At 43.2% G+C, this 19,444-nt stretch overlaps 1 protein-coding gene and 1 long non-coding RNA gene across 3 annotated transcripts; one reads left to right on the forward strand and one right to left on the reverse strand.

Annotated features, from left to right (window-relative positions):
• Positions 1–521: 521 nt before the first annotated feature.
• Positions 522–8,633, reverse strand: LOC111554924. The gene is made up of 3 exons (XR_002735370.1): positions 7,518–8,633; positions 4,385–5,229; positions 522–3,464 (listed from the first exon to the last, which is right to left on the reverse strand). It is a non-coding gene; the product is annotated as an uncharacterized LOC111554924 (long non-coding RNA).
• Positions 4,914–11,392, forward strand: TCF21 (transcription factor 21). Of its 2 annotated transcripts, XM_023230654.3 has the most exons (3): positions 4,914–5,646; positions 7,544–7,641; positions 8,987–11,392. In XM_023230654.3, exons 1-2 carry the CDS (start codon positions 5,197–5,199, stop codon positions 7,631–7,633), a joined length of 540 nt encoding a protein of 179 aa, XP_023086422.1. In that variant the 5' UTR covers positions 4,914–5,196; the 3' UTR covers positions 7,634–7,641; positions 8,987–11,392. The 2 variants fall into 2 exon arrangements, with proteins under 2 accessions (XP_023086422.1, XP_023086421.1); XM_023230653.3 differs by lacking the exon at positions 8,987–11,392 and having other exon boundaries at positions 7,544–8,088.
• Positions 11,393–19,444: the final 8,052 nt, after the last annotated feature.

The raw sequence follows: 19,444 nt of genomic DNA on the forward strand, positions 1-19,444 counted from the left end.
TTCATGGCAATGTGACTCAGTAGAAGGAATTATACGAGGCAAATCAGGACACAGGGTTAGGTGGGCAGTACTGTCCCTGACATCTCATTGGAACAGAGTTTGTGATTATTTATGGCCTCCTTGGTCCTCAGCCCCATCCAATTCTGACAAACTATTACTTTGTGTCTCTATTTTGAAATGCTTCATCGCCTGGAAATATTTCATCTTCCTAAAGCCAGGATTTACACTCAGTACTTTCCTGCAGCTCTTGGTTCCTCAAAGCTGAAAGCACCTGCTACAAGGAAATAATCCCAAAGAGATAATCACACAAAGGAGCCTTTGATTCCAGTGCCTCCATACAGGAAGGAGGCTGACAGCAAGTTGGCCTGTATTTTTTTATGCCTATCAATAAACTATACGTAACATATAAGTGCGTTAAAGCGGTCTCCCATACAACCTAGAAGATTTATTCTTTTTGGGAAAACTTGGGAGGTTTTGCTTTCAAGCTTTATTTTAAGATACAGAATAGTCATCACTCAAGCCAGTTTTTCTAAAACTTTATTACAGGGGAAAGCCTCTGGCATACATTTCTAATACAATATTCATTTCATGTGGCAGCTCTTTCTTTAGCAGTGCCAACAGAAAGGAGAGAAAATACATGAAACAAGAGAATGGAGGCAAAGGTCCTTGCATGGTACCTGACTCAGGAGTCGTTCAGTCCTTTTCTCTCTCTTTCGTAACACTGACAGAGTCTAATAAAATTATTCTAGTATTAGAAAACTTAGGAGGACATTAAACTGGCTTTGCAAAATTTTTAACTCTCTTTGTCTGCCTGAGTTTTCTCTGGCTCACTTACACCTTTGGGTAAACTCTGACTTTCAAGTACATAGGCTTGGCTGCTTTTAAAGCTGTATAAGGGAACATGTGAAATGCAAGATTAACTCTTGGATTCAAAGAACTATGCAGAATCTTTCTCTAGACTTTATTGTTGTTATTTGCCAGTTTTAAATCTTAGCACTGTGGCATCTTATCTACAATTCACTGAATTAAATGTGAAAAGAGGGGGTTAGGGTATACTGAACACGCAGAAGACTTCTGGTTACTGAATGGATTTATACTATCCAGGATTTATACCATCTCCCAGCTGGTGCCAGGTAAAGGTAGCAGCAACACCCAGCATCACTATTATTGACCTTCTTAGCTAGCCACTAAGCTCACTAGTGCTATATTCACTTTAGCTGCCAAAATATAACAGGCCAGCACCACTATAATTTAGAATGAGCAAAGAGAGGTAATGCTCACTTTATGAAATAAAGTTAAAATTTAATGAAACAAAGTCAGATTTTGATAAGCATATAAGTGGGAGATAGACAATAATCAATCAGCAGCCAACAAAGGGTATGGAGATAATTATGTAAAATCAAAAAAGAGGCACCTGACTGGGCACGGTGGCTCATGCCTGTAATCCCAGCACTTTGTGAGGCTGAGGTGGGTAGATCACCTGAGGTCAGGAGTATGAAATCAGCCTGGCCAATATGGTGAAACCCCACCTCTACTAAAAATACAAAAATTAGACAGGCTTAGTGGCAGGCACCTGTAATCCTAGCTACTCGGGAGGCTGAAGCATAAGAATCTCTTGAACCTGGGAGATGGAGGTTGCAGTGAGCCTAGATTGTGCCAATGCACTCCAGCTTGGGCGACAGAGCAAGACAGACTCCATCAAAAAAAGAAAAGGCATCAACTTGCATAGAAAGTTGGCAAATGTTTGAAGTGGTGGTAGTTACCATCAAACAAAATCAATAAAACATCTGGAGGTGCTAATTAGATATGAAGAAAAAAGAGAATGGTCAGTTTTGCCGATTTGCCAGCCTATGTTTCTCTTGACCAAATGATGAGTAGAAAGAGAAAAGGATTAAAATTTAAATTTAAAGGCATATTTTTCCCCTGAGAAAGATTATGTAATGGCATGTGAAGTCAGTTCAAAGGAAGCCTATGATGTTTTCCTTCTCATAAAAAAAGAAGCAAATTATTCCATCCAAGTGCAACTGAATCAAATTTGAACTTCCTGTAAATGTATCAGTTGATAAACCAGGATTTAAGTTCAAGGGTACATTCCATGCCTAATCTTCGTTTTACAGCTTTCGGAGATAAAATTTCCTTAGCACTAAAATCTTTCAAAGATAGTCTTTCTTGCAAAACAAATTGTTAGAAGTGAGCAGCAAATTGGCCAGATGCCTCTGGGGTATAACTGTTTCTTAAAAGTCAGGTAAGAACTTTTAGAAATGATCTCATACTTTCAAATCACTAGTTTTCTGTTTCATGCTTTGGAGCAGAAATAGTCAACATACCAAAAGGGTTAATACAGCTTCTCCAAAGTGCTTCTCTTCTCACAGAATATAGTTTACATTTTGGGAGAATTTGGCACAGCTTAAGTTACAGCTTAACTGATTTGCTCAGTAGAATCCAACAAGAAGTCATTTGCCCCACCCATTTGTCCCTAAGTGTTTATTAGCAGGGATAGACACAAAATTTTAAAATTAAAAAGTATTTTCCATGTGAATATTCTTTCTCCAAGACTTCAAATCAAGATACATAAGCAACAGCATTCTTCAAATCTTACTCCCAAACTGGAAGCCATCTTTTACAGAATTTTAGAAACACTCCAAAATGTATTATCAGCCCACTAGCCTTTCTCAGCCTAAACGTCTCACTGCAAGATAAATGGACATGAGACTTAATTATTTCTTATATGGCTATAAAGAAAAATAATTGCTAAGCATAAAAACCAGCCTATGACATGAGGCTAGTTTTACATGCTTCCAGAAATTGGTGCTTTTAAGTTTCCAACATTGAAAAACATACAGACAACAGAAATCTTTTCAGTGGTACATAGTACTATGGTTGTTATCCCCCTAGACAGCCTGAGCAGTCCATTAACTAAGGTGTAACAGAGAACCTGAGCCAAAAAAAAAAAAAATGGCTCCAACAAGAAAAATCACAGCTTAATAGCCTGGTATGTAGTAAGGCCATAGTTTGGATTTTCATAATAATTATCACATTCCAGAGCCCAAATTAATTATTTGTAGTTATTTTGCAGGTATATTAGTAGCTACGCACACACACACATTTCACAAAGTATTGGCCAATGCCCATTTTCACAGAGCTCTTTACTCTAAAAATAACTTTAACTTTCATGTTTTACCAAGACTGAGAGAAGCGAGAGCAAATCAAAGGAAACTAGTTGGGGAATTAGTAAAGAAAATTTTAACAGGCCTGCTGGGTGTTCTCCTACTGCTGTCTTGACCTTCAGATGAAATTATTATACTTTCTGTGTTGTAGTACTGGGTCATTTGTACGTGAAGACAAAGGCAACTTCAACTTGATATTTCTGTCAACCCTGCTGTGGGAAGAGTCCTTTCCTGGTTTATAACATCAATCATTCTCACAATAAATCTTAGGGTGGATGTGGTCATTTAAATCTCCACCTGCACAAACAACAGAAAATAAGAGAGCTCATAAATCTCTACACTGGTGATTAACAAATTTTGGATCCTCAGCGAAGATATTATGGAAGAGGGGTCACTAATTCATTAATAAAGACTGATTTGCTGACAACCTGTTTAGTTTACAGCATAGGGGGAAAGCAAACAAGACCCTGCTAGCAAAACAAAACGTTAGAGGTTAGTGAATTCCCAGCTGAGCCTAGGATTAGAGATATGATATCTTAATGTAGGAGAAGCCTTCAGACCCTAAGACAACCACTCAGAAACCACTCTCACATTTTGCTCCAGCCCAACTTCAATGCCTACCAGCAAGGGAAGAAAACCTGGCAAAGAAATTGAAGAGAGATTTACACCTTCAGTCTCCCTGGTTTCATTGCATCAATTTCATCCAATCCCTAGGTTCTGCTTCCCTGTGATTTTCTACCTACTTCCCAGGAGACTTTCTTATTCTCTAGGAAAGATGGCTCCAGATGGGGTTAAAGATGGAAAAGAACCTTTCTCAAAAGGATAATCTTGCTTTTTGTTTTGTAGTGTCAGCTTCATGTGAGGAACACTGGCACCAAAGAGGCTAGAAGAGGACAAAGACAGCAGCATTGAAAGGGATGGTGCATCACAAAAAGTGCCAGGCAAGGTGATGTCTGAGAGCAACTAAGACTCTCAAGGCAATATTAAATGCATTTCTAGAAAAAAAAGAGGGGAAAGTTTCCACTTATTAGGAAAAGATGATCAACCAACATAATATTTTCCACACACTCATACTGCCCTATCTCATTCCCTACCCACTCCCCATTAAGCTGTGTGTGTTGGGTTTGAGCGTGCAAATCAAGTATGTTTGTGTACACATAGGCAGTCCTTTGATGTCTTGAAAATGATCAGGTGTATGTGAAATTTTTTATACTTACTTTTCCATCACCATAAAGATTCTAGGAAGCACTTGTCTTCATTTATCCTGGGGAAGGTGGAAGGAGATCTTGGTAAAGCCTTGGAGTCTTATGAGATGTTGGCAGGATGCAGTTGATACTCCCTGTATCTTAACTCGTGTTTTCTTGGGAGGAGAGAGGGCATGGAGTGCTTGTGAGATTCGTAGGTGGAAGGCCCAGAAAGAGCCAAAGGATCTAGTCGTTTTTCTAAAGTTCTCAGTAACAACCAGCTGTGACGTCTTAAGAGGGAAAGAAGGCCTTTTAGAGATGGACAGGACATGATTCTCCTCAGCCGGCCACAGTTGGGAGAAGGTGGCTGGTAAGTACATGATGCAGTTGAGTTGATTTACATTACAAGTTGCAAATTAGGGTCTGTGCAATGAGTTTCCCTCCCGTTGTGAAAGGGGTCTAAGCGCTTTGCTGGGGCCTGGCAGGCCCCTCCCCTGGCTGCAAAGATCCGCCCCTCTATTCCCCAGATAAATTCCTAGTGTCCACCAAATTCCTCAGCGCTCGCTCACAGTCCTCTACGGCCACGACTCTGGGAGTGGGGAAACAGAGAGCCGGTTCCTCTGCTGCAGAAGTCCTCTAGGTTCCTTCTCACAACTCTGCGAAGGGGAAAGGGTTGTGAAACCCAACCAGTCCCCAACTCCAGCTTCCAACAGGAGGTGGCTGCGCCACACTCGGGAGGCCCCTTGGTTTCAGGGTCTCTCTCTCTCTCTCTGCCTCTCTCTCTCTTTCTCTTTCTCTCTCTCTCTTTCTGTCTCTCCCTCTCTCCCTCGTCCACTCCCCCAAACATGTCCACCGGCTCCCTCAGCGATGTGGAGGACCTTCAAGAGGTGGAGATGTTGGAATGTGACGGGCTGAAAATGGACTCGAACAAGGAATTTGTGACTTCCAACGAGAGCACCGAGGAGAGCTCCAACTGTGAGAATGGGTCTCCCCAGAAGGGCCGCGGCGGCCTGGGCAAGAGGAGGAAGGCGCCCACCAAGAAGAGCCCCCTGAGCGGGGTCAGCCAGGAGGGGAAGCAGGTCCAGCGCAACGCCGCCAACGCGCGAGAGCGGGCCCGCATGCGAGTGCTGAGCAAGGCCTTCTCCAGACTCAAGACCACCCTGCCCTGGGTGCCCCCGGACACCAAGCTCTCCAAGCTGGACACGCTCAGGCTGGCGTCCAGCTACATCGCCCACTTGAGGCAGATCCTGGCTAACGACAAATACGAGAACGGGTACATTCACCCGGTCAACCTGGTGAGTGCCCCCGGGGCTGCCGCTGCAGTCCAGGCGATCCTGCAGTCCAAGCGCGCCCGCAGTCCCGCCAGCGGTGGGCGCGAGTGCGCGCGGGGCTGGGAGTGGGGGTGCGGGCGTGGCGGTGACTTACACACCTCGGCCACCGCGGGCCTAGAGCCTCCAGGGACCGGAGGCGGGCGGTCTAGACGCGGCCCACGCTCTCTGCCCTACCAGCCCCCGGAGCGGGAGTGATTTATGCAAGGGTTTGACGTGGCAGCCCAATTAAAGGTTTGCAAGTGTATTGAGCTGGCACAGAGGAGGGATCCCCCGCGCCCGCTCCAACGCCATCCTCCCTGGGGTGGAGTGGCTGCTGCGGAACTGAGAACACTGACAAGACCTCACGCCAAGGAGGCATTTTATTAATCCTTTTCTCTTCTTTTAGCTGAGAGTGGATTTTGATTTTCCTTTCCTTGTAAATAAAAACACCCACCTCCGTTTATTTCACAATCATATTTAGGACCATTAAATAAGGACACATCTATGCCCCCCTAAATTGTCAATGTAAGCCTCCAACCGCTTAAACATTCTGTGCTTCTCCTATAAGTGGATTAGTATTTTTAAATCCTAGAAGTTCCAGTTATTATCAGCAAAATCAGTAAATCCTCACTAGTATGAGTTTAATAAATATTAAAATAGGTCACTCTCATCCAAGATTTAAGAAAAGTTACCTTTTATCTTAAAAAGTAATGCCCATTGAGCCTAACTGTTTTAATACAAAAAAACTGATAATCATCGAGTCTACTTTTTTCTCAAATGCATTTTACTGTTTAAGAAATACATTTTAATTTTTTTATTTGATTTTATTTTAAAACTTCTAGGATCTAAAGAAAAACAATAACAACAACTTACTAGGACCTCTGTTTGTATATGATAAGAATGAGAGATTTTTCCTCTTAAAAGGCAAGTCTTATCAGCCAGCACTAGAGCAGTGGTGAGAGAGGTCTGAATTGTCTTCTCACCCAATTGGTTTCTGGAACTGAGGGAGAAGAAGATGCAAAACTACATTTTGCCATGAAAAATAGTTTTCCCTCCAACTGAAAGTTTGGGTTTTTTTTTTTTTTTTTCCAATGAGTAAATAGCTTTTTAAAATCTTCACCTAAAATGAAAGTGTTGCCTCGAATATTTACAATTGTTACTCTCTTCATCTTTGAATAAGAAACTTAAATGAACTTTATTATAAAACAGCCCGGAGAAAGGAAGAGAAGGCATGCTTTCTCAGTCCAGCACGAAGACGATCTTAAATTAAAAGTCAATGTAGTTTTTTTTAGCTTTTTTCTTTTTTTCCTTAAGAGGTGGTGATTAATTTAGAAGTTGTAGTCAAAGCTGGTGTTTGCAATGGAAGAAACGAAAGTCGGGGCTAGGGAAATAGATGGCGATGAAAGACGATGAAAGCGACAGGGCCCTGAAACCCGACCACCACCTCAGAAGAGAGGCCAGGAGGGAGCTTCGCCCCGAACTCGGTGCCCAGCAGGCACAAGGTCACTCTGGGCTTCCCCGCTCAGGCTACCAGAGCGTCTGCTTCCAGGCAGTGCCACAGCACCACCCACTCTCAGCTTGCCCAGGGCTTCCTGCATTGGGTCTCACAAGGAACCCAGTATGAGCCCTTTTGGCTCTCGTTCTAAAAGACCACCTTCAGCACCACCACCACCTAGAGCTGTGACTTGGCGCCAAGGCAGCTTTTTGCTTTATGCAGCCGCGGGGTGCGCTAGGACCGCGAGTAAATTGCAGAGATAATCAATCGGTCTCTCCAGTGCACTGCCTGCCCCCACCGCCCCCACTCCTTTCATCTCTGGCCCGGAGCCTACCCCACCCCCTCCGCCATGGCTACTTACCTCCTCCACCTTCTTCTTTCCCGCAGACGTGGCCCTTCTTGGTGGCCGGGAAACCAGAGAGTGACCTGAAAGAAGTGGTGACCGCGAGCCGCTTATGTGGAACCACCGCGTCCTGACCTTGGAGGTGCGAGTCTGGGAAAGGCGCGCTCCCGGGGGGAGCGGGCCCCGGGAAGGCGACCCCTGCCCTCCGTGCTCTCTGTCTCTGCTTCCCCCTCGCAATGCTCCTCTCTCTGTCCCACCCCGCGAGAACACTTTACAACGACGAGGAGATTCGTTTCCAAACCAGAGGAGATCAATTGTACTTGCAAAGATTCCCATCTATTTAACTTTATTAACTTCTACCGTGAATGACTCTGCAAGCCTTGCTGGTCCAAGTGCAATATGTAATTATAAATGTATAAATAGATAAGAACCTATCAATGTATCTTTTGTACAATATGTTGTAAAATGTAGATCATAGGATAGCTGACTTTGACAGTCACATTTATAAAGTAATTCACTTAAAGATATATATTTTTTTCAAACAAGTTTTGCAACTTTTGAAAATAAATCTTTCTTTATATTGCTAAAAGCTCTGACATTTTGTGTGATTTTTAAAAATATTTGGAATAGAAAAGTGGGAAACTATGGGGAAGCTTGATAATGAAAATGATTCTTTTAAACATCAATCTAAATTCTAGAGATAGAAGAAAATTGCATATGAGTTTCATAATGAAGATGCAGATTACGTTTTTTACTGTAACCTTAAAAAAGAAATATGTCGGTTACTTTTAAGGACAACAGAAATTATGTAACTGTAAACAAAGAATGGGCAGTATTAAAGTTATCCACAGTTACACAGTTCAAGAGTAAAAACGCACCAGAAAAAGGAAATCCAGCTTTCATGGATTCCACAGTATGACTGCTGACACGGGCGAGAAAGTAAACTCCACCTTTCGTCACCTTCCAGGTGTGGGTATGGCTGCAAAGTAGTGAAGAAATAATAGAAGCTATGGAAGATGTAAATTCCATAACCCTTAGGGTGTGTTTCAGGATTTTCAGAGTTCTGCAGCATGCATTATCTACATTTCTTATTAATAATCCACTAATTAATTCTAACAACAAACCTGCATGCCTGCCTTTTGGCTGCGGTTAGCGGGCGCGTTTAGCTCCCACCACGACTTCCGGAGGACTGGGTTTTAATTTAAACATTTTCCAGGCTACGGAACAGCTCCTAGGGGAAGATTAAGTTGAGATAAACAGAGAAGCAAGGCAGAGAAGCCTGGGACCCGGCTCTCTCACTGCCCCTGAGCAGCCCGCGGCGGCCGATGCGCCAGATGCCACCGGGGCTGTTTAATGTTCGGGGTTATGACCGCAGTGTTTACAAGACGTCTTCGGTTATTTATACTGTTATTCCTCGCAGAGAGCCTTGAAACTTCCGCTTCATTTGTTCTTTCTTTTCGATTTTTTACCCTTTTTTCTCGGCTTAGTTTGGTACCTGGAGCGAGAGCTTCTCCGCCCTTCCACCAACCCCACAGGCCGCTTCTCGCTCCTCGGGTGCAGCCCCTGCCTGGCCATAGAGGAAGGATCCCGCTAGGCTGGTGCCGACTGGAGAAGCTGCTCTGCCAGGTGTGCTCTCTGTCAGTTATAGTGACCTCATTACCAAGGGGTGGCGACTACATTACCAAGCGCAATTCCTCATTCTCCAAGGGCTGAGAACTTCGGTGACTTCATCCGCCTGTCTATTTGCACATGGAGGACTTCTCAAGATATCAGGATACCCTTCCATCACCCCACCACCGCCACCCCAACTTGACTTTCAAGAACAGATTTCAAGCTCTGGCCAGAGTCCCGTTCCTTAGATTCATGTGTTCTGTCCTTTCTACCAGAGGGATAGAGTCCATGCCTCAACCTATCCAGAGTTCAAATCAAAGAGTCCCTAGTGTGATTCAATTGTTCGCCTTTCACATATCGCAGATTTTCCAATCTCCCGCTCACGTTTTTACAAAACAAATGCGCTAAATTCTGAGGATTCCAGGCAGGCCGTCCATAGAGAAATAACTTTTTCTTGCTCATTTCCTTGCAACGCCAATCTACACATGGATTTTTAGAAAGTCTTCATGGCTGTCTATAGTTGCCTATCAATAATTTGAAGCCTTTGCTTTAGGCAGGAGGCATGTGGCTATGAATAGGGAACACGCAGTTTTGACCCTGGTTCTGCATCCAGCTAGCTGTTTCTTGAAAAAGCCTGGATCCTCAGTTTTCCCATCTCTGCAAGCAGGGATAAAGGTGATGAGAATGATAATAATCATTATATGCAGACCTTCCCCTTTCATCTTACAGAGCCTTAATGGGGCTCAAATGAGATTATATCTGTAAAATCCCTTGGTAAAGGAAAGATTCCATGAAAATGTCAGTTACTTTTACTAAGTGGCGGGTGGTGAACTATCTGTGCCTAGATCCAAACTGAAAGTGTTCAGGCAGGAAGCTCCAAGGGGTGTATATTTATAGCGTCCAGGCAATGATTTTTTTTTTTTCCATGAATGAAAATACCTCTTTTTGGTATCTATTGACTCTTTCTCTCTCTCTTTCTGTCTCTGTCTCACCTTGCACCTCTCCCCAATGTTCTCTAAATTTGTCCAGAACTTTCTTTTTCCTAGAAATCCAGAGAGGAAAGTCAGGGCCTGTCACCTGCAGGTAGGTCAACACTGGTGTCTGATGATGAGGCTGCCCAGTCCCATCAGGAGCCTCAGCCAAGGAGGGGCCTGGGCACACTCAGGTCCCCATGGTTGCCCATTGAATGGAGTGAAGATCATGGTGGGAATGACTGGGTGGTGGCTGCCACTAGCCCAGGAACATGACAACGTGACCACACCACACATGCCTCCAACACACACCCACAGTCTAACCATCTCCTCTTTTCAGTGGGCCCTTCTCCCATTCCAGATCATCAGCACACCCACACCCACCATAGGTCTCTCTCCTCTGGTCTTCCCAGAAGGGTAAAACTCCCAGCCTACCCTGCTCCAGCTCCAGCCCAGGTAGTCGGTGTGTCTCAATTTGAATAGGGGGTGAGTAGCTTCACAGAAAGAATGGGGAACTCCCCTGGCCTCAAGCCAGTATAGTTTGGAAGTTGGGAGTGGGGGGTGCTAAGGGTGGGGAGTATCCTGCCTGTGACCTCTAGGTTATGAAAACTATCTGAGAAGGTGCTTTTAGAAAGAACCAGGAGAACAACCAAAGCATCTTACAGACGCCTGAACGGAGAATGAAGTGTTTCAAGTAAGTGAGTCTGCAAGTTCTCAGAAGCAGACAGATATCCAATCTGGACTGTAGCCAGGGAAGTCCTCTCTCTCTCTCTCTCTCTCTCTCATTCTCTCATTGCTTGCATGACTTTACAAGCAACTCAGGATCCTTCTAGCAGGCTTTCCCACTGTCAAACAGAGACTTCATTCTAAAAAGATAAGTGATACAGAGCTCCAGCTCCGCTGGCTCTATATGTTTACTGATTAGTGGAAAACACTGACCAAGGAGACTTTTAAGCCAGTGGTTCTTCAGAATCACCTAGACGCCTCTACCCTCCAGAGATTCTGAGTCCAGGAGTCTGAAGTGGGGCCCCACGTGATGCCAATGCTGCTGGTCCCAGGACCACATTTTAACAATCAATGTTTTCAGATTTCTCACGAGGAACACTGCTTAATGCAGTGGGAAAGAATATTTCAGAGAGGAAATTTTTCTTAAAGAAGCTGCATATTCTGGACTCCAATTTAGTTTAATTTTCTATTCACTCCAGGATGGCACGCAGTGGATTCCTAATTCTTAAATGCCATACAGTCTGGACTTCAAATCACTTGTCTTCAGAAAATAAAAGATTTGTTCCACTCGGGTGTGTGGACGTGGATGCGCTCATCCTGTGTTCTCAGACAGATTTCAGTCATTAGATGATGTTTTTAAGTCCTGAGTGGATTAAAGCCAGACTTCTGTTGGCTGCGTTGCGACCTCTAAGGGAGAGAGAAATCTGGGGGCCCTGGAATCACGTCCCCTGCAGGAGAGTCCCTTTGTGCATTCTCAGGCCAGAAAAAATCTCCCCATCACTCCAGTGCGAGTGGCTGACTTTGCTCTGGTCCGGCACTGTATGCGTCGGGAAGTCGGCCTGGAGTTCGGGTTGCAGGGAAGCCAGGGCTGGGGGCGAGGGCAGCAGGAGTGCTTGGGGAGCTCACCGCCAGCAGGAAGCTGAGCGCAAAGGCGGAGGAGGGAAGCAGCCTCTGAAGCTTCCCCGCCTGGGAGAAGAGTTTTTGGAAGTAGGCGAGACGGTGAAAGAGTTCTGAGCCCCAGCCCGAACAGCCTCCTTTCTGTCCCTTTCCGGGTGCAATCTCCGGGCCAGCGGGCTCGTGTCTCGCCACAGATCCGCTGGCTCAGGGATGAGGCGCAGGGCAGGTTCTGGGTTACGTCCGCACACCGCGGGGAACCCAGGTGCGGGCGGGGCACAGCTGTCCTGCCAACATCCTTTCTTAGCTTTGCATCCTTCGCTCCAAATGCTGGCTCTGCCCTTGAAAACTCGCTGGTTGCCAACAGCATTCTTCAGAGTCCGCCGGGTTTCCTCCAGGCGTCTGAGAGGAACACGCCTTTGATCTTTGGGTCTGGGCAGGCTGCGCGGGCCCACCCTCCTACCAGTTCACCGAAAGATTAACCACCTCCAAGGACTATTTAAGAGCCCCTCCCAGGGCCGAACGGGGAGAAAGGGTGGGAAAGGGAGGAGAGAGCATCCGTTTAGAACGCCCCAGAGTGATGAGAACAGACTTCTCAAAAACAATGTCAGGCGGTCTTCCGTACCCAGCACTCAATGTAGTTGAATCTTGAATGAATCATTAACTCTTTGAGGCTTTAAGATAGACAAGATAGAGAGTAGTGGGGCAAAATGGCAATGGGGCTGTTGTTGTGGTTAAATTGAACTTGAACCTCTTACGTTGAAGTCTGGGTGCACATTTAAGAAAAGAATAAAGCAAGTAGGTATGATGGGACTGGGTGAAATCAGGTGGCGGTAGATTGTTGGCAGCACTCAAGAAATATGCTCTCCCGTTTTCCAGTAAAATATCTTACTAAATGTTAATTTACATGGCCTGTAGACTAGACTCTTTAGTTTAAAAGTTTCTTTTATAATGAAAATGATTTGAGGCACTAAGTAGTTCACACGATCTTATTTTAAAATTAATGAGTTGGTGATGAGGAAGTAACGTATTGCTTTTCACAGATGTAGGTAAGACCCTGGTGTAGTGGAAAGAGCTTTTGACTGAGTCCTTGGATAAGATACTAGACCTTTCAGGACCTTGGTTCTTCCATCTCTAAAATTGGTATAATAATGACTACTTTTTTGAGCTAATATGTAATTGGACAATGCCTGGAGCATAATAGACACTAATTAATATTGGTCCCCCCACTTCTTCTGGTCACTAAGTTACAAAAGTGCCTGAAAGGATGATATGCATTTCCCCTAGTTAGCTAGACAATAGTAAACAATCATTGAATTCTTATAATCCAATAGCATCAAATCACCTTGAGTGTGATTAAAACAGATTATCATTCAGATCTCTTCTTTCTTTAGTGAGATCTCACCACCTTATCTACTGTGGGTCCTGCCCTTATTTCTGTATTTCAGCACTTATCAACTTAGTGATAATAGGTAATTGTTATTTTCTTTCATTTCTGTTTTTCTCTATCTCTTCTAGCTCCATGAAAGCAAGAACCATGTCTGTTTGGTTCCCTTGATTTTCTCAGCACCTACCACAGTCTCAGGTACACAGTAAGTGCTCAAAGAGGAATGCACAAAGCTTAATGATAAGCTTCTTAGAGATACCTGTGTCTGCTGAGTGAGGTTATGTTGCACTTCGAGGACCATAGACTGGCTTAAATATATTGTCTAATTTTAATTTCAGAATTTCGTTATACACCATAATACTTAAACATTTAACAGACACTTATTCCGTAGTAAAAATAAATCTATACTGGAAAAAACACGATCAGTCTTGTTGAAGGGGGATTAATATGAAACATTGGTCCACATGACATCACACATGGATTCTTTTTTTCACAGTAAATCTCAGACAAGGGTCCATAATAAGCACTGTGTCCTTCAAAACAATATGTCTTCCACCAGCATTCTGACCATGGCTGAGAAACAGTCACCTCTAAAGTTTTCTGCTTGGTTCTTAGGATCGTTTACTAATGAATCTCATCTAGCATTATTCATCTTTTGTAGTTTATGTGAATGCCACCATCTTCTGCTGCCCTCAAATCTCTTAAGTTTAGGCATCCATCTCCCACTCAGTAGCTTCTTCCCCTATCATTTTTTTTCTTTTCTTTTCTTTTTTTTTTTTTCTTTTTTTTAGACAGAGTCTTTCTCTGTCACCCAGGCTGGAAAGCAGTGGTGCAATCTTGGCTCACTGCAACCTCCACCTCCGAGGTTCAATCAATTCCCCTGCCTCAGCCTCCCAAGTAGCTGGGACTACAGGTGCACATCACCACACCCAGCTAATTTTTGTATTTTTTTAGTGAAGATGGAGTTTCATTATGTTGGCCAGGCTAGTCTCAAACTACTGACCTCAGGTGATTCGCCCATCTTGACCTCCCAAAGTGCTGGGATTACAGGCAGGAGCCACTACACCCGGCTGCCTTTTTTCTTTTCTTTTCTTTTTCTTTTTTTTTTGTTTCTGAGACCAAGTTTCACTCTTGTTGCCCAGGCTGGAGTGCAATGATGAGATCTCGGCTCACTGCAACCTCCGCCTCCTGGGTTCAAGTGATTCTTCTGCCTCAGCCTCCCAAGTAGCTGGGATTATAGGCATCCACCACCACGCCCAGCTCATTTTTGTATTTTTAGTAGAAACGGGGTTTCACCATGTTGGCCAGGCTGGTCTCAAACTCCTGACCTCAGGTGATCCACCCGCCTCCACCTCCCAAAGTGCTGGGATTACAGGTGTGAGCCACCTTTTTTTTTTTTTTTTTTTTTTTAACCAATCATACTTATCCTCCCTAAAAGAAAAACTCTCCTTTTCTATACAGTCACAACACTTCTGACACCAAATGTGTGGAGTTTTCTCCCATACAAACGGATTCTCCAATTCTCTGTGGACACCAACTAGGAGCCCTACAATTCCATTCTGATGCTAACTCCTCGCTAATTTGCTATAACAGCTCACAAACACTTATTTACAGTTATTAGTTTATTTTAAAGGATATTACAAAGGACACAGATGAACTAGTTTATTATTTACAGTTACTAGTTTATTATAAAGGATATTGCAAAGGATACAAATGAATAGCCAGATGAAGAGGTATATAGAGCAAGGTTTGAAAGGGTCCTCGTCATAAGATCTTCTGTTCCCATGGGGGCACAGTGTCCCTCCCTCCCAGTAAGAGGATGTGTTCACCAACCCAAAAGGTCTCTGAGCCTTGTTGCTTAGGGGTTTTGCGGAGATCCCACTACATAGTCATGATTGATTAAACAATTGGCCATTAGGGATTGAACTCAAATTTCCAGTCCCTTTTGCTTCTCTGGAGGTGAAGTGGGGCTGAAAATGCCAACCCTCCAATCACAAGGCTTGTTCCTCGGGCAACCAGCCCCTATGCTGTAGCTGTCTATGGACCATGCAGTGATTCCAGCCACCAACCATCTCATTGGCATGAAAAAAAAAAAAAAAAAATTCTTATCACTCAGGAGATTCCAAGGGTCTTAGAAGTTCTTGTGCCAAGAACCAGGACAGAGACCAAATCTATATTTTACATTATATCACCAAATAATATTCTCCAACAAGGAATAAAAGAAATCTAAGACATCTCTAAATCCAGGAGAATTTTTAAAAACTAACTGGATCCTATAGTTACAAGGAATAAAAATCCATACAAACTGGCTCAAATAAAAAGGGGAATGAGGTATTGTAAAGATAGTCCAGGGAATCTGGCTGACATCTCCTGGCAGAAAATAAATTGTAACTGGGAATTAGGGAATCTCTCCTGGGAAACTGAAAAGTTAGGAGGGAAACTCTCCTCTCCGGAGCTGGAGCTCTCTGGGCCCTTGTCTCTGTTTTCGCTGTCAGTCTTTTGCATTTTATCCTCTGCAACCTAATTTTCTGTGCTGGCTCACTTTCAACTGCTTCTGAACTATCTGTTTCACATAGGTTTGGTTTATTAAGTTGCTGACTGTGGCCCCAATTCTACAAGAACTGAATTCAGTTGCAAACTCAACTATCCAAAGCTTACATCTCCACATCTTTTGAATTTGAATTTTCAAGACAGGGACCACTATTGACTTCTTCTAGAAGGCTCTGGTTAGATTCTCCAGGCAGTTGTATGCCTCTTATCCCATCAGCTCTAGTTAGCAGGAGATAGATTGGCTGTTGGCTGGGGCAGCTTTTTGCAATGTAGGCTTTGAATGCAACAAGAATCCCAAATCAGTTTGCTACAAACATAATATAATGCCATAAGGGCTGGGATGCCTACATATGGACCACCTGGGTTTATTCTGCTCCTCCAATGGGGAGCAACATGTTTTTGGAAAAAGGCCATGTTCTTAGGTCTTATTGTGTCTATGATGTGGAGAAGGAGCAGAGATAACAACAACAAAACAAATTCATATAACCTAAATGACCTACTTTATGGACTAGAACAATTTTATTGAGGAAATCACTAGCACTTTTTAGCCAGTAAAATGTTATTATAAGGCACATTTAAGAAATACCAGGACAGACTCAGCTTTCTTAATCTTTTTCATCCATTTGCATTCACGAAGCACGTGTATAGACACTATCATTTCATCTTCAAAACAACCCTGACCCAGAGGTATTATTATCCTCACGTTTTTAAATAGGGCAACTGAAACTCAGAGATGGAAAATAAGTTACCAAGAGCTACATGGTGAAAAAGCAGCAGAAAGCTGCATATAGAATTCTTGTATTTTGTTGAAACTGCTTTGAATGTAGGAGGGCCCCTGAATAAAAGAAATTTTAAAAACTGTAATCATACAAAGGAAAGAAATACTTCCAAGAAAAGCATGACATTAAGCTTTTTTAAAATTAGAATTTGTATTTTATACTTTCTGAAGGATCTCTTTTAGACTTATTTATAACTTTATTTTAATCCTATATTGCCATTAAGGATACATAAAAGGAAAATGTATGCAAAATGAACTAGTTTAAATATTCCAAAAATTATTTTATATTCAGAGCCTAATTCATTCTGAATCATTTAGTCAATCCCAGTCATGAAAGTCTTGTGATTTTTTATTATGTAACAGTTTTTGTCATAGAAGAAACCACTCTCAAACCCAATGGCTTAAAAGCAATACGCTTTAGTTGTTACTCAGGAGTCTTTGAGTCAGTTAAGAGGGTCTGCTGATCTGAGCTGAGCTCTACTGTTCTTGCTGGGGCTTGCCCATACATTTTTGGCTGGCTGTCTATTTGGCTAGGAGCTAGCTGGTCAAGAATGGCCTCACTCACATGCCTTGTGGCTGACTGGTTACTGGCTAGGGTATGAGGAAATCTGAACCATGCATCTTTTTTTTTTTTTTTTTTTTTTTTTTTTTTGACAGGGTCTGGCTCTGTCACCCAGGCTGGAGTGTAGTGACACAATCTTGGCTCACTGCAACCTCCACCTCCCGTGCTCAAGCAATCCTCTCACCTCAGCCTCCCAAGTAGCTGGGACTACAGGCACATACCACCACACCCAGCTTTTTTTCTTTTTTAGTAGAAACAGGGTTTCACCATGTTGCCTAGGCTGGTCTTGAACTCCTGACCTCAAGCAACTCACCTACCTTGGCCTCCCAAAGTGCTGGGATTACAGGCGTGAGCCACTGGGCCCAGCTAATCCATGCATCTCTAATCATCCCATAGGCTAGTTTGTTCTTGTGGCAACTAGGGAGAGAACAGAAAGACATAAGGCCTCTTGGGCCTAGGTTTAGAATAGGCATAGTGCCACTTCTGCTGTGTTCTATTGGCTAAAGCCAGTCACAAGGGCATCCCAGATTCAAGAGATAGGGAAATAAATTTTACCTCTCAATAGTAGAAGCTACAAACACACTTTGCTTAGAACGTGGAGACTGTGTAAGTATGGAAATTTAGAACCATTTTTATAATTAATCTACCATACAAAAGTTTTTTAAAAAAATTCTTTGGCCCTACGGAATAATTTTCCACTTTGAAATGTGAATATCTAGTGATTTACTACCCATTTTTATCTTCTGGTTTATTAAGAACATTTCTTAGAAGAGTTCTCTGTTATCTCTGTAATTTTCTTCCAAGCAACTTGATACCCATTCTATAGTTTCAATATTGACTCTTTCTTGATATTTTTGGCAGGGAGCATAATGAAAATACCAACATAAATTAGTCACACCAGGCTTTCTTTTACTTATTCTTACAAATTTGGAGGTTTCCCTGACCCTAGTTGCATTGTTTGGCCTGTGTAGTGGGCTAAATGGTGGCCTCAAGGAGACCAGATTCTAATCCCTGGAAACCATAAATACTACCTTAATTGGAAAAAGGGTCTTTGCAGATATGATTAATGATTTTGAGATGGAGAGATTATCCTTGGTTATTTGGGTAGGCCCTAAATGCCATCACAAGTGTCCTTATGAGAGAAAGGGAGAGGGGGATTTGATGCACAGAAGAGAAAATTGTGATGTGAAGACAGTAGAGATTTAAATGATGTAGCCACAAGCAAAGAAAGAGTAGCAGCCACCAGAAGCCAGAAGAGGCAAGGAAGAGATTGTCCTGTAAAGCCTCCAAGGGAGCATGGTTCTGCCTACACCTTGATTTCAACCCGGCGAAACTGTCATTGAACTTCCAGCCTCCAGAACTAAGAGAAGAGTAAATTTCTGTCAGTTGAAGGCACTAAGTTTGTGGTAATTTATTGAGGCAGCCACAGGAAACTAATACAGCATGTATTAGGCAATCCTTTGCATGTATCTCAGTAACCAAATATTACAGGATCATCTACTTATTGTTTACTTTTTTTCTTATGCCCCAAAAAGCACTTGGATGTTAATTTGTGAGAAAATCTGGAATCACGGATATTCTTCCAATGGCAAATGCCTTTGTTACTACACAGTACTTCTCTATTTCCATTACTTTGTATGCATAAAATAACTTTTTTTAAAATGTGGAATCAGAGTATAATCTTTGTAAAGACATTCTTTAACTGCAGTTAATTCCATTATAGGTCCAACAATACAAATCATTGAAACAAAGAGACCAATGTTAAGATGCACCGCGGTTTTAGAAATGTGAAAACGGGCCAGCCTTGGTAGCTCACATCTATAATCCCTGTACTTTGGGAAGCCAAGGCGGGTGGATCACTTGAAGTCAGGAGTTTGAGTCCAGCCTGCCCAACATGGTAAAACCCCATCTCTACTAAAAATACAAAAATTAGCCAGGTGTGGTGGTGTGTGACTGTAATCTCAGCTACTCCAGAGTCTGAGGCAGAAGAATTGCTTGAACCCAGGAGGCAGAGGCTGCAGTGAGCTGAGATTGTGCCACTGCATTCCAGCCTAGGTGGCAGAGAGAGACTCCATCTCAAATTTTTTCAAAAAGTGAAAATGTGGGGAGAAAATGCGTCTTAGAATGATGATGTATGGTACCCCATTTCACTCCGAGCTGGGCTCTACTGTTGTTGCTGGGGCTTGCTCTTATATCTGTGGCCGACTGGCTATATGCATCATCACTGAGTGGCCACTGTATGCAAGACCCTGTGCTACGCATTGGAAGTAGCTGAATGAGAGGACACGTTCCTGACTTCCAGCTTGGGTCTTCCTCAGAAGACTCAATCACTTTTCTGCAAGGACCTGGCAGGACAGGGCAGTCTTGTGTTCTGAAAACTGCCAGCTGTGCCAGTTTCCAAAAGGGTCAGCTACCAGGACATGCTGGCTGCCCATCTCATACTCTAACACTAGGCTGCTGACACCT

This window comes from Piliocolobus tephrosceles, chromosome 5 (assembly GCF_002776525.5).
Source record: "Piliocolobus tephrosceles isolate RC106 chromosome 5, ASM277652v3, whole genome shotgun sequence".
Taxonomy (NCBI): domain Eukaryota; kingdom Metazoa; phylum Chordata; class Mammalia; order Primates; family Cercopithecidae; genus Piliocolobus; species Piliocolobus tephrosceles.

Bases quoted from the DNA above. Each gene is read 5' to 3' on its own strand.
- TCF21 (XM_023230654.3), top strand. From the start codon at position 5,197: ATGTCCACCGGCTCCCTCAGCGATGTGGAGGACCTTCAAGAGGTGGAG. The intron at 5,647-7,543 runs GTGAGTGCCCCC...TCTTTCCCGCAG, and splicing joins ACATTCACCCGGTCAACCTG to ACGTGGCCCTTCTTGGTGGC.